Source organism: Lampris incognitus, chromosome 20, assembly GCF_029633865.1.
Source record: "Lampris incognitus isolate fLamInc1 chromosome 20, fLamInc1.hap2, whole genome shotgun sequence".
Taxonomy (NCBI): domain Eukaryota; kingdom Metazoa; phylum Chordata; class Actinopteri; order Lampriformes; family Lampridae; genus Lampris; species Lampris incognitus.
Window position 1 is genome coordinate 34,163,774 of NC_079230.1, and position 15,022 is coordinate 34,178,795.

General features: G+C 48.3%; 1 protein-coding gene across 1 annotated transcript in view; it reads left to right on the plus strand.

Moving 5' to 3' along the window:
- Positions 1–9,120: 9,120 nt before the first annotated feature.
- The window catches only part of snapc2 (small nuclear RNA activating complex, polypeptide 2), a 37,135-nt gene continuing 31,233 nt past the window's right edge, over positions 9,121–15,022 (plus strand). Inside the window, exons 1-2 of the mRNA XM_056300586.1 lie at positions 9,121–9,503; positions 10,527–10,700. Of these exons, the coding sequence (XP_056156561.1) occupies positions 9,282–9,503; positions 10,527–10,700 (396 nt within the window). The 5' untranslated portion in view covers positions 9,121–9,281. The remainder of the gene's footprint in view (positions 9,504–10,526; positions 10,701–15,022) is intronic.

Below are 15,022 nucleotides of genomic sequence, written 5' to 3' on the forward strand. Positions count from 1 at the left end.
GCCTATCATCTGGTCCGGATCCGGAAGGGGGACGAGTGGAAGACAGCCTTTAAGACGCCCCGGGGTCATTATGAGTACCTGGTCATGCCGTTCGGCCTCACCAACGCCCCGGCGGTATTCCAGGCTCTCATGAATGACATTCTCCGCGACATGCTCGACGAGTTTGTGGTGGTGTACCTCGATGACATCCTCATCTTCTCCAGGACCCTCGAGGAACATGTCCAGCATGTCCGCCGGGTACTCGAACGTCTCCTCCGGAACCGGCTCTTCGTCAAGGCAGAGAAGTGCCGGTTCCATTCCCCTTCAATTGACTACCTGGGCTTCGTCGTTGAGAGGGGACAGACCCGGGCCGACCCCCGCAAGATCCAGGCTGTGGTGGACTGGCCCGATCCCACATCACGGAAGGAATTACAGAGCTTCCTCGGGTTTGCGAACTTCTATCGGAGGTTCATCCGGAACTACAGCTGCGTGGCAGAACCTCTCACCAGGCTGACCTCCCCCTCCCAGCCGTTCATCTGGTCCCTGGCTGCCCGCTCTGCATTCCAGTCCCTCAAGGAGAGGTTCACCAGCGCCCCAGTCCTGCTTCACCCCGACCCCAAGAGGCAGTTCATCGTAGAGGTGGACGCTTCGGACACCGGGTTGGGGGCTGTCCTCTCCCAGTGGTCAGCGTCTGACCAGAAGGTCCACCCATGCGCCTTCTTCTCTCGCCGGTTCCTCCCCGCCGAGGAGAACTACGATGTCAGGAACCGGGAGCTGCTGGCAGTGGTGGCTGCTCTGGAGGAGTGGCGCCATTGGCTGGAGGGGGCGGAACAGCCGTTCACCATCTGGACGGATCATAAGAACTTGACGTTCATCCGGGCAACCAAGCGCCTCAATGGTCGGCAGGCACGGTGGGCCAGCTTCCTCAGTCGGTTTGACTTCACGCTGACTTATCGCCCCGGGTCCCACAACACGAAGGCAGACTCCCTGTCCCGACAACACACGAGGAGGGAGCCAGCTACAGAGGAGCCGACTCCCATCCTTCCTGAGGCCAGGGTGGTTGGCGTGGTTACCTGGGGCATCGAGACCGTGGTCAGGCAGGTGTTGCGCTCCCATCCCGCCCCGAGCCACGTCCCTCCACGCCGCCTGTTCGTCCCGGACGCAGTCCGGCCCCGAGTTCTCCAGTGGGGCCATGCCAGTCAGTTTGCTTGCCACCCGGGTGTCCACCGCACCTTCACCTTTCTGGCTCGGCGTTTCTGGTGGCTCACCATGAGGAACGACGTCAGGGACTTCGTAGGGGCCTGCTCCGTCTGTGCTCGCAGCAAGGCCTCTCACCAGGCACCCGCGGGTCTGCTGCAGCCCCCCCCAACTCCAAGCCGGCCCTGGTCCCATGTGGCGTTGGATTTTGTCTCCGGACTTCCTCCCTCCCAGGGTAACACTGTGATCCTGACAGTGGTGGATCGCTTCAGTAAGGGAGTGCACCTGGTGGCCCTCCCCAGACTCCCATCGGCTTCTGAGACGGCGGACCTCCTGACGAGCCACGTGTTCCGTCTCCACGGCCTTCCCCTGGACGTCGTCTCGTACCGAGGGCCCCAGTTCGTCTCCCAGGTATGGCGGGCCTTTTGTAAGGGGTTGGGTGCCTCTGTTAGTCTCCCCTCTTGCTATCACCCACAGACTAACAGACAGACAGAGAGGATGAACCAGAGCGTGGAGTCTGCCCTCCGGTGCGTGACCGCCAAGAAGCCCAGGTCCTGGAGCCGGTTCCTCCCCTGGGTCGAGTATGCCATCAACTCCCTGGTCAGCTCTGCCACCGGCCTCTCACCTTTTGAGGTGTCCCTGGGCTACCAGCCGCCTCTCTTTGCTGCGCAGGAATCGGACGTGGTGGTTCCCTCTGTGCAGGCCCATCTGAACCGGTGTCGTCGCGTCTGGGAGGTGACCAGAGCTGCTCTGCTCCGGGCAGCTGAGCACGCCAGTCGGGGAGCCAACCGACGCCGGTCCCCAGCACCTACGTACTAACCAGGCCAAAGGGTGTGGCTGTCCTCGAAGGATCTCCCGCTTCAGTCCACCGCGAAGAAGCTGAACCCCCGGTTTGTCGGGCCCTTTGAGATCAGGAAGGTTCTCAGCCCCGCAGCGGTGAGTCTTTAGCTTCTGGCTTCCTTGAAGGCCCATCCCGTGTTTCATGTGTCTCGGGTTAAGCCTGTCTCCCACAGTCCTCTGATGCCTCCGGCCCCGGCTCCGCCTCCCCCTGAGATCATGGATGGGCGCCGTCCGGCGCCGAGGACGGGGGTTCCAGTATTTGGTGGACTAGGAGGGCTACGGTCCGGAGGAACGTAGCTGGGTCTCCCGCCAGCTCATCCTGGACCCTGGGCTGCTGACTGAGTTCCATCGTTCCCATCCCGACAAGCCGGGCAAGTCGCCTGGTGGCTCCCGTGGAGGGGGGGGGTACTGTTATGGCTCGCTCACCCCGCACCGTGGCCCGCCCACCCCGCGCCGGCAGCCAATCCGCTCGTCAGGGCAGGGCTTAGTCATCAGGGCTGGGCTTAAGTTTGGTGGCCTCCCACGTGCCCGTTGTCAGTTCGTGTTGTAATCTCCCCGCACCCACAGTAGCGGCTACTCTCCTCTCATGGTCCTTTTCTCTACGAACTCATCCCAGCCCTTGGTTCATGTTTTTCCCTTGCAAAGTTTCCCCGTGGAAGTATCCTGTCGTGTTCCCATTTGGATTACCCGCGAGCCTTTTTCCCCCTTGGACTTTCCGTTTTTTTTCTTGTCGCTCATTGCCTTCCTATGTCTGACTATTTGTACGCGTAAGGAATAAAGTACGCCAGTTTTTGGCTAACCCCATCTCTGTCTGGTGTCGTGAGCTTGGGGTCTTCCACAAACCCTAACAGTACGTTTTCTAATGAGGATTGTCATGCATTCTTAAAGGATATAGCAAGTTATATTCCCAAAATTGAAGATGGTTTCAAACAAACTTGCGATCATCAAATAACAATTGCAGAACTTGATGCAGTTATTAGTCGCTTGTCTCTAAGTAAAGCCCCTGGGTCAGATGGCCTCACAGGTGACTTCTACAGACATTTCTGAGAAGATATTAGAGAACTACTACATCAAGTTTTCATGGAAATATTTGAAACTTGCACACTTCCACCTACAATGAAACAAGGGATTATCATTTCAATTCCAAAACCTGGAAAAGACCCCAGATTTATAGATAATAGAAGGCCCATCACTCTTAGAAACTCAGACTACAAACTCCTAACCTACATTTTCACTACTCGTCTTCAAACAGGGATTTCGAATCTTATTGCAGAAACACAATCAGGTTTTCTAAAAGGAAGATCAATCCACAACAATATAAAGCTGGTAATGGACATTATTGAATACAGAAACCGAATTGAAGATGATGGGTTTCTCCTGTTTTTAGTTTTTTATAAAGCGTTTGACGCTGTGGAGCATCCATTTATCATCTTGGCACTTGAACATTTTGGATTTGGAGTTAATTTTAGGAATTTTGTCAGTGGACTGTATCAGAATATTACCAGCTGTGTCATACTACCTGCTGGCACTACCCCCAGTTTTAAGGTTAATGTAGGGATTCCTCAGGGTTGTCCGGTTTCTCCATATTTATTCATACTAGTTACAGAAATGTTAGCAATTTACCTCAAAAATTGTGATGACATTAAACAACTAAATGTATTAGGTACAGATATTATCATCAGCCAACTAGCAGATGACACGACAATTTTCTTAAAAGATAGACACCAAATTCCAACAACTATTGAAAAAGTTGAAAAATTCTCTAAAGCTTCAGGATTAACACTAAATTTAAAAAAATGTGAACTATTGGCTGTACATGACACCCCACTAAAAGAAATCTGTAATATTCCTATTAAATCAGAAATCAAATACCTGGGAATTTTCCTTTCAAAAGACCAAAAACGAAGTCAGTCTTTGAATGTAGAAAATAAGTTAAAGGAATGTAAATCAAAGCTAAACATCTGGCTCCAGAGACCTATCAGTTCTTGGCAGAATTATTTAACTAAGATGGAATGCTTATCAAGGTGTATTTACCCAGCCTATTCTCACGCCATTCCAAAAAAATTAATCAAATCAATCAATCAGATTAATCTAAATTTCATTCGGCGAAACAGACCACACTATATAAAGAAAAGCCATATGGTTATAGAAGTAAAGGAGGGCTACAAGTTATTGATTTTGATTGCCTTAATGGAACTTTAAAAATAAATTGGCTAAAATCTTGGATCAAACATAGTAACTCCTTCTGGTACTGTATTCCAAATCACTTATTCAGTAAAACTGGAGGATTGAAATGTCTACTCAGATCTGACTATAATATTGATAAACTTCCTGTTTCATTATCAGAGTTCCATAAACAGATCCTGTTGTATTGGAGAATGTTATATGTACATAACTTTTCACCCCACACCACTGTACTTTGGAATAATAGATATATATTGTATCGGAACAAGTCTTTATTCTTTAAAGATTGGTATGAGGAAAATATATGGTCAACAGTTGATCTAATGGATCCTAGTGGTAATTTATTAAATTATGAACAATTCCAGACAAAACATACTTTCAAACCTTCCAAATCAGACTTTACTAAATTAAATATAATGACTCACCAACCTATACAGCCACGATTGGCTCCACTGTCAATTCAAGGGTTTTTAATCTTGGACAAAAAATGTGATAATCATTTTATTAGAAACCGTCTCACTGAAAACTTATTCCCTGAAAGACAAAACAAAAATGACATTTTACACAAATTTGATAAAAATTCAATTATTACATTGAGAACAATGTATCTAACATTTCCTATCCCCCCCAAAGCGAAGGAAACACACTTCAAAATTATGAATAACATATATCCCTCCAAAGAACTACCTAGATCACGGTTTGGTTTTGACGATAATATAAGTTCATTTGTTGGGCGAAGGAGAAGGAGAGGGGGAAAGCATGTCCAGAGGCAGCTAGAGAGGAGGAAGGGTAGGTGTGTGGAGGTGAGAGTTGGAACTTTAAATGTTGGCACTATGACTGGTAAAGGGAGAGAGCTGGCTGACATGATGGAAAGAAGAAAGGTAGGCATACTGTGTGTGCAAGAGACCAGGTGGAAGGGGAGTAAGGCCAGGAGTATCGGAGGTGGGTTCAGACTCTTCTACCATGGTGTGAATGGGAGGAGAAATGGGGTAGGGGTAATTCTGAAGGAAGAGTATGTCAAGAGCGTGCTGGAGGTGAAGAGAGTGTCAGACAGAGTGATGAGTATGAAGCTGGAAATTGAAGGTTTATTGCTGAATGTTATCAGCGCATATGCCCCGCAAGTTGGGTGTGAGATGGATGAAAAAGAAGAATTCTGGAATGAGTTGGACGACATGGTGGAGAGGGTACCCAAGGAGGAGAGAGTGGTGATTGGAGCGGACTTCAATGGACATGTTGGTGAAGGGAACAGAGGTGATGAGGAGGTGATGGGAAGGTATGGAGTCAAGAAGAGAAATGTGGAAGGACAGACGGTGGTGGTGGATTTTGTGAAAAGGATGGAAATGGCTGTGGTGAATACATATTTCAAGAAGAGGGAGGAACACAGGGTGACGTACAAGAGTGGAGGAAAGTGCACACAGGTGGACTATATCTTATGTAGAAGGTGCGATCTAAAAGGGATTGGAGACTGCAAGGTGGTGACAGGGGAAAACGTAGCTAGGCAGCATCGGATGGTGGTCTGTAGGATGACTTTGGAGACCAAGAAGAGGAAGCGAGTGAAGGCAGAGCCAAAGATCAAATGGTGGAAGTTGAAGAAGGAAGACTGTTGTGTGGAGTTCAGGCAGGAGTTAAGACAGGCACTAGGTGGTAGTGAAGAGTTGCCAGATGGCTGGACAACCACTGCAGAAATAGTGAGGGAGACAGCTAGGAAGGTACTTGGTGTGTCATCAGAACAGAGGAAGGAAGACAAGGAGACCTGGTGGTGGAATGAGGAAGTACAGCAAATTATACAGAGGAAAAGGTTGGCAAAGAAGAAGTGGGATAGTAAGAGAGATGAAGAAAGTAGACAGGAGTACAAGGAGATGCAGCGTAAAGCAAAGAGAGAGGTGGCAAAGGCAAAGGAAAAGGCGTATGGTGAGTTGTATGACAGATTAGACACTAAGGAAGGAGAAAAGGACTTGTACGGATTGGCTAGACAGAGGGACCGAGCTGGGAAGGATGTGCAGCAAGTTAGGGCGATCAAGGATAGAGATGGAAATGTGCTGACTAGCGAGGAGAGTGTGCTAAGAAGGTGGAAGGAATACTTTGAGGGGCTGATGAATGAAGAAAATGAGAGACAGAGAAGGTTGGATGATGTAGGGATAGTGAATCAGGAAGTTCAGCGGATTAGCAAGGAGGAAGTGAGGGCAGCTATGAAGAGGATGAAGAGTGGAAAGGCAGTTGGTCCTGATGACATACCTGTGGAGGCATGGAGATGTTTAGGAGAGATGGCAGTGGAGTTTTTAACTAGATTGTTTAACACAATCCTGGAAAGTGAGAGGATGCCTGAGGAGTGGAGAAGAAGCATACTGGTACCGATTTACAAGAACAAGGGCGATGTGCAGAACTGTAACAACTACAGAGGTATAAAGTTGATCAGCACAGCATGAAGATATGGGAAAGAGTAATAGAAGCTAGGTTAAGAGGAGAGGTGATGATCAGCAGCAGCAGTATGGTTTCATGCCATGAAAGAGCACCACAGATGCGATGTTTGCTTTGAGAATGTTGATGGAGAAGTATAGAGAAGGCCAGAAAGAGTTGCATTGTGTCTTTGTAGATTTAGAGAAAGCATATGACAGGGTGCCGAGAGAGGAGGTGTGGTATTGTATGAGGAAGTCAGGAGTTGCAGAGAAGTATGTAGGAGTGGTGCAGGATACGTATGAGGGAAGTTTGACAGTGGTGAGGTGTGCGGTTGGAATGACAGATGGGTTCAAGGTGGAGGTGGGATTACGTCAAGGATCGGCTCTTAGCCCTTTCTTGTTTGCAATGGTGATGGACAGGTTGACGGACAAGATCAGGCAGGAGTCTCCATGGACGATGATATTTGTGGATGACATTGTGATCTGTAGCGAGAGTAGGGTGCAGGTTGAGGAGAGCCTGGAGAGGTGGAGGTATGCACTGGAGAGAAGAGGAATGAAAGTCAGTAGGAGCAAGACGGAATACCTATGCGTGAATGAGGACAGCGGAATGGTCAGGATGCAAGGAGTGGAGGTGACAAAGGCATTTGTGTTTAAATACTTGGGGTCAACTGTCCAAAGTAACGGGGAGTGCAGGAGAGAGGTGAAAAAGAGAGTGCAGGCAGGGTGGAGTGGGTGGAGAAGTGTGTCAGGAGTGATTTGCGACAGAAGGGTATCAGCAAGAGTTAAAGGGAAAGTTTACAAGATGGTTGTGAGACCAGCTATGTTATATGGTTTGGAGACAGTGGCACTGACGAAAAGACAGGAGGCGGAGCTGGAGGTGGCAGAGTTGAAGATGCTAAGATTTTCACCGGGAGTAATGAAGAAGGACAGGATTAGGAACAATTATATTAGAGGGACCGCTCAGGTTGGACGGTTTGGAGACAAAGCAAGAGAGGCAAGATTGAGATGGCTTGGACATGCGTGGAGGACAGATGCTGGGTATATTGGGAGAAGGATGCTGAATATGGAGCTGCCAGGGAAGAGGAGAAGAGGAAGGCCAAAGAGGAGGTTTATGGATGTGGTGAGGGAAGACATGCAGGTGGCTGGTGTGACAGAGGGAAGACGCAGAAGACAGGAATAAATGGAAACGGATGATCCGCTGTGGCGACCCCCAACGGGAGCAGCCGAAAGTAGTAGTAGTAGATAAGTTCATTTTGTGAAAATGACATAGAAACTACGGACCATGTATTTTTCTCATGTGGTGTGGCGCTTATGTTCTGACTTGACATTCAGAAATGGATAAAGCAAAGGATTTTGTCCTTTCCAACTTCGATTTCTAGAGACAATATAACATTTGGTAGGATTTTGCAAAACAAAAACGATGAACTCTGTTGTAATGTAATCCTCTGCTTAGCCAAATTCTTTATTCATAAAAATAGATACTTTAAGTCCTCACCCAAATTTGTTGTTTTTTTAAATGAATTTAGATTATACTTGAAATCTTTAAAACTAATGACCGATACAAAAGCTCTAAAGATTTATGAGGCGTTAAGACATTTTCCCACTGAATCAGAAGACTTATATCCTTATTAATTCCCCCTTGTATGATGGACTATGTTTTATTATTTTCCATTAGTGTATGTCATGTATTTAATTTATTATTGTTTGTACCCTTATTTTCATAATACATTACCGTATATTTGTCATGTGACATTCAACCTCTATGCACTTCCTGATATACTGTATAGAAAAGTTCACATACTGTTCCCTTTGGCACTATCTATGTAATTTTGGATGGAATGTATATTTGCCATTGTAACCGGTTATTTCTTGCCCGGTGCGGTATTCGATACGGGGTGTCCTGCACCACAAGGCGACGTCACTAACCGCTCGGCTAAAGGGTCAGACCCGTTAGCTAGGGGCTAACGTGTCTTATTAGTAGTTTACACCATGTTTGTTTTTAATGAACTTTCTTCAAGAATCTGTACATGAACATGAACAATGTTCCATGAAAAGAAGAAAAATAAAAAAGAATACGTGCCGAGATGGCTGTGCTGTGTTGTGCTCCCGCAGGTTCATCAGTATAGCAGTAGTGAGGAGATCCTGTGTGTGTGCTTGTTTCATGTAGTCAAGATACTACAACACCCGATTAAGGAAACCTCTTGTGTGGGTCCATATGTTGTTGTTGTTGTTTGTTGTCGTTTTGTTTATTTGATCTTGTTGCATTCTGTTTGTACATTTCTGGCATGGAACTAATCACTCGGGTCCTCTCGCTGGTCTACTTTTCGTCAAATTGAAATGTTAAGAAAACATTTCTCAATTTCAAAAAACCACAACAAAACGAAACCAAAAAGCAACTCTGACCCGTCTATGGAGGAAATGAATGAGCCCATTACTTCCGGAGCGCGGGCTGATGAAAAGTGGGCGGTTCCGCGCGCTCCTTCCTGCCGTGGCCTCGTGATGTTTTTCTTCCGGGTGTAAACGCGGTTCGCCGTTGCGGTGGCACGAGAGCCGCCTCCGAGCGTATAGCGCGCCAGCTGTGGTCAATGCGCCGCTTGGCGTAAAGCGCAGCGCCGAACGCGACATCCACGGGGACGTGGGTTTGACCAAAGCCGGGGTTGATTGGCACCTCGGGGTCGCAGCAACATGAAGCCTCCCCCTCGCGCGAGATCCAAACCAGACCGCTATGGACACCGGAAATGCGAGGAGAACGGATGGCGACGGAGAGCCGGGAAACTGGTGTGCAGCTGGAAACGCAGCGAGCAGAGAAACCTCCTGGCTGCCCTGAAGAGGCTGAGGAAGACCTGCAAAGGCGACGTCGACTATGGTTTCCTGAAAAACGCTGTTGCCACGCGGTCCATCTCAGAGGTACAGCATTGGAGTAGGTCCCGGACCCGTTAGTCCAGGCTAGCGAGTCTACACATCCGTGGTCGTTACTATACAGACATACATACATATACACATATACACACATATATACATACATACATACGTATATATATATACACATATACACACATATATACATACATACATACATACGTATATATATATATATATATATTCATACATACATACATACATACATACGTATATATATATATTCATACATACATACATACGTATATATATATATATTCATACATACATACATATGTATATATATATATATATTTACGTGTGTGTGTGTGTGTTATCTAACACACACCTTAATTCCCCGTTCTGTTTATCTGAAGAAGGTTGTTCAGCCTTTGCTGTGTGAAGATAATTGAACTTTTTGTGTAAACATGGACCTACTGTACTACACCCTACTGTACTACACCCTACTGGTCTGCACCATCTCCTTACTGTACTACACCCTACTGGTCTGCTCCGTCTCCTTACTGTACTACACTACACCCTACTGTAGTACACCCTACTGGTCTGCACCGTCTCCCTACTGTACTACACCCTACTGTACTACACCCTACTGGTCTGCACCGTCTCCTTACTGTACTACACCCTACTATACTACACCGTAGTGTACTACACCCTACTGGTTTGCACCGTCTCCTTACTGTACTACACCCTATTATACTACACCCTACTGTACTACACCCTACTGGTCTGCACCGTCTCCTTACTGTACTACACTACACCCTACTGTACTACACCCTACTGGTCTGCACCGTCTCCTTACTGTACTACACCCTACTATACTGCACCGTAGTGTACTACACCCTACTGGTCTGCACCGTCTCCTTACTGTACTACACCCTACTATACTACACCCTACTATACTACACCCTAGTGGTCTGCACCGTCTCCTTACTCTACTACACCCTACTGGTGTGCAGCGTCTCCATATGCCTCTAGGATAACATACTCTCTCTCTTCCGTGTGTATCTACAGATCCGCTTACTGGTGGAAGCTCTTCAGAAAAAACTGTTTAATTCGGTAACGCAACAAGTGGTGAGGCAGAGAAGGCAGGAAAGACAGGCCAAGAAGTCCATTGAAGTGTGGGTGGACATGGCTTCTGCTGTGGCTGGGGCACTGGAGGAACCCATGTCTGCTGCCTTCTTCCAGGTATGTGTGCCCGCCGCATGACAGTACAGGCTGACACGACAACCGCAAAACCATCATACCGACATTGTTGCTGGAACTCGTGTCTTTTTCTTTGGCTCGTCTGGCAGAGCTGGAAAGTTGTGCAGTGATGTGATAAAATCCCTGCCTTTAAACATTTTGTAGCTGGCCTGCTAAAGAGAGAACTTCTGTGTGGTGTCAGAAAGGAGTAAGACCACTCATCTGAAGGGTAGCCGTAAAACTGGAGACCTGTCCACCAAACCCTGAGCAGCAGAACAGAGCTCAGCCCCGAAGTCTGCACCCTGCTAGATATACACTTTTATACGTACCCCGTATTTCAGATGTAAAGGTGGTAATACAGATAGAGGCTGTTTACACCTGGCGTTAACATGAAGTGTGTGTCCTGCTAGATATATACTTTTATACCCCGTATTTCAGATGTAAAGGTGGAAATACAGATAGAGGCTGTCTGTGAATGTTCTCATTCATCCAGGTCATGGTTATCCAAAGGAGTTGAATCAAGTGCAGCTGGACTTGGTAAATATCCATGAAGACGTTTCGCCTCTCATCCAAGAGGCTTCCTCAGTTCGTGCCTTTCTGACTAGACCAAGCTAGTCTGACTGGCTGCTGATGAGACTCAGTATTTATCCTCTAGGAGTCGTTGTCAGACCTATAGATGTCCATGGCTCTTTGTGTCCCGATGTTTACCAACGCCCGTCGCTAACAGAGCCATAGATATGAGTGGCTCTTTTGTGTACCGATGTCCAGCAGTGCCCGTCGTTATCGGAGCTGTTGATTTGCATTTGTTTAGCAGCGACAGTCGTTGGGGGGGTTACTTTCGACCTCATTGTTCAGTGGTCATGAGTCGTTTGGAGCCGTTAGTGACTGACTGTTGTTCTTGGAGGCTAGGCTTCTTGAGTCTCCTGGGTAGAGATGAAAGGACGGCATTGTAAGTGGGAGATAGGTGGTGTTGCAGACCTCCTCCTCTGTTGAGGGATGGTTTTTCCAGTTTTGCATAGATGGCTTCCTTCACCCCTCTTTCAAACCATCTATCTTCTCTGTCCAAAATGTGTACGTTGCTGTCCTGGAAGGAGTGTGTCTTCTCCTTTAGGTGTAGATAGACTGCTAAGTCTTGTCCTGAGGAGTTTGGCCTTCTGTGTTGGGCCATCCGTTTGTGTAGTGGTTGTTTGGTTTCTCCTATGTGTAGGTCAGTGCAATCCTCATTGCATTGTACAGCATACACCAGATTGCTTTTCCGGGTGTGTGGTACATGGTCTTTGGGATGAACCAGTCTTTGTCGGAGTGTGTTGCTGGGTTTGAAGTATACCAGGATGCGGTGTTTGTTAAAAATTCTCCTGAGATTCTCGGAGACCCCAGAAACATATGGGATGACTGTGGTGTTCCTTCAGTTCCTTTTCTCCTCGTTGCTCACCTGGTTGGTCTTTCTGGAACGTGTTGCAGTTTTCACAAAGGTCCAACTGGGGTAGCCGCAGGTTTTTAAAGCTCCCCTCAGGTGTTTGTGTTCTTCCCATTGGGCCTGAGTGCTGCTGGGCACATTGTCAGCTCCGTGTTGCAGAGTTCTGATGACGCTCAGTTTGTGTTCCAGAGGGTGGTTTGAGTCGAAAAGTAGGACGTATTTCAGATTTAAGGGTGGTAATACAGATAGAGGCTGTTTACACCTGGCATTAACATTTGTCTTTGTGACCCCGTCACAAGGGGACAGGTCTCAGTACACCTGTGAACATCTCTCTGGACAGCTGTGGACAGCTCTCAGTACCGCTGTGGACAGCTCTCAGGACAGCTGTGGACAGCTCTCAGGACAGCTGTGGACAGCTCTCAGTACCGCTGTGGACAGCTCTCAGTGCAGCTGTGGACAGCTCTCAGGACAGCTCTCAGTACAGCTGTGGACAGCTCTCAGTGCAGCTGTGGACAGCTCTCAGGACAACTGGACAGCTCTCAGGACAGCTCTCAGTACAGCTGTGGACAGCTCTCAGTACATTTCTCAGTGCAGCTGTGGAGCTCTCAGTACAGCTGTGGACAGCTCTCAGTGCAGCTGTGGACAGCTCTCAGTGCAGCTTTGCACAGCTCTCAGGACAGCTGTGGACAGCTCTCAGTACAGCTCTGGACAGCTCTCAGGACAGCTGTGGACAGCTCTCAGTGCAGCTGTGGACAGCTCTCAGGACAACTGGACAGCTCTCAGGACAGCTCTCAGTACAGCTCTGGACAGCTCTCAGTGCAGCTGTGGACAGCTCTCAGGACAACTGGACAGCTCTCAGGACAGCTCTCAGTACAGCTGTGGACAGCTCTCAGTACAGCTCTCAGTACAGCTGTGGACAGCTCTCAGTACATTTCTCAGTGCAGCTGTGGAGCTCTCAGTACAGCTCTCAGTGCAGCTTTGGAGCTCTCAGTGTAGCTGTGGACAGCTCTCAGTACAGCTGTGGACAGCTCTCAGTACAGCTCTCAGTGCAGCTTTGGAGCTCTCAGTGCAGCTGTGGACAGCTCTCAGTGCAGCTGTGGACAGCTCTCAGTGCAGCTGTAGACAGCTCTCAGTACTGCTGTGGACAGCTCTCAGTACTGCTGTGGACAGCTCTCAGTGCAGCTGTGGACAGCTCTCAGTGCAGCTGTGGAGCTCTCAGTGCAGCTGTGGAGCTCTCAGTGCAGCTGTGGACAGCTCTCAGTGCAGCTGGGAAGGTGTCACAGTCGGAGCCTGGTGCTCATAATTCATCAGTTAATGTGCCTCTTCAGATGATTTGTCTCCATGTGGTGTGATGTGTATTTGCTGTATCCATGACATTGAAGTGATGTGAGACTGTTTACCCACAATCATGGGAGGACTGCCAGATATCTATAAAATACTACAAAATCCACTGTGGTGACCCCTGAGAAACAGGGAACAAGCTTTGGTTATCCCTGAGGGGAAATTCAGTTCTGTTACAGACACTCGCGCTCTAAGAACTGAAAACAAGACCGTGGCACGATCACTGGCCAGAGGGTCAGCAGCCAACAGGTGGGACCTCTCCCTGTCGGCCAGTAGGAGTGGCACCTACGTCCTGGTTGGCCTGTGATGAGGTGCACCTGTGCTGGGGACTATTTGACCGGGTGCTTTGCAGACATACGTGGTCGAGTCTTGGGGAGGCTTAGCGTCGGTCTGCGGATGCCCGTGTGTCCTGAACCCTCGCCTGCCTCCTCTGTGTGAGCGAGTGTTTCCTGTGTATAGTATTTTATGTTAATTCGTGTTTGCATTTTTGCCTGCCCTGTTTGGCAGTGGTTTTTGGTTATTGTGTTTTCCGGAGTCCAGTAAAGGGCCTTAGTATGTAACAACTGCCTCTGCCTCGTCTCTGCAATTGGGTCCAAACACACGGCGTTACAGACCATGTGTGTGCGCTGTTAATTGTGTGTATGTGTGCTGTAAATTGTGTGTATGTGTGCTGTAGTAAATTGTGTGTATGTGTGCTGCTGTAAATTATGTGTATGTGTGCTGTAAATAATTGTGCGCTGTAAGTCCTGCTGAGGTACAGGTGCTTTTAGTTATTGTGCTGTTGGCTGCACAGTAACTAAATTGTGTACCTGCTGTGCGGGGGGGGGGGGGTTGTGCGTCCATGCCTACAGGCCCGTCTCTCATAGGCTTCCTATGCCCACGAGAGGCTGTGTGGTAGATGCAGTACATCAGCTCGGGTCTTGCGTCAGAAAGACTGCGTCATCATCATCAGATTGTGTATTTACACAGCACTCTTTAAAAACCCGGTGTGCTTCACAACACAACTCAGTGGAAATGAAAGAAGTGTTGTCGGGACCGGGGGGATTTATTTAACACAATTCAGTGGAAATAAAAGAAGTGCCGTCGGGACCGGGGGGATTTATTTTATTTCTTTAAGAGCTCTTCAGATGTTGTGTGAAAACACAAGCTGGTAGAATGATGAAATTAAGAGCGCACACATGTGAAACACGTCGCATTAAGTGGCGGCACATGGAAATGAGGCTCGACTGAGCAGGAAGGTCTTTGTTAAGTGCCCGTTGCTTCGACTGCTCTTTCCTCGCAGGGTCAAGATGACGGCTGACGTGGTTGTAGGTGATGAACACAGGCTTTATTTAATGATGCCGTTCAGTCATTCGCTCGCACGCGCCACTGCGCTGCTCTCTGGTGAGCCACCTCCCCTGTCCACTTGCAGCCTGGGCTGAACCACACACCCCTGCCATGGTGAGGCAGGGGTGTGTGGTTCATTTGCATATAGAGCGGGAAGGTAGATCAGATGACAGGTAGTCACTCAAGACGCATGTGGAGACGCATTGTAATGCCAGGTGTGAACTGACCTACCTGGAACTGT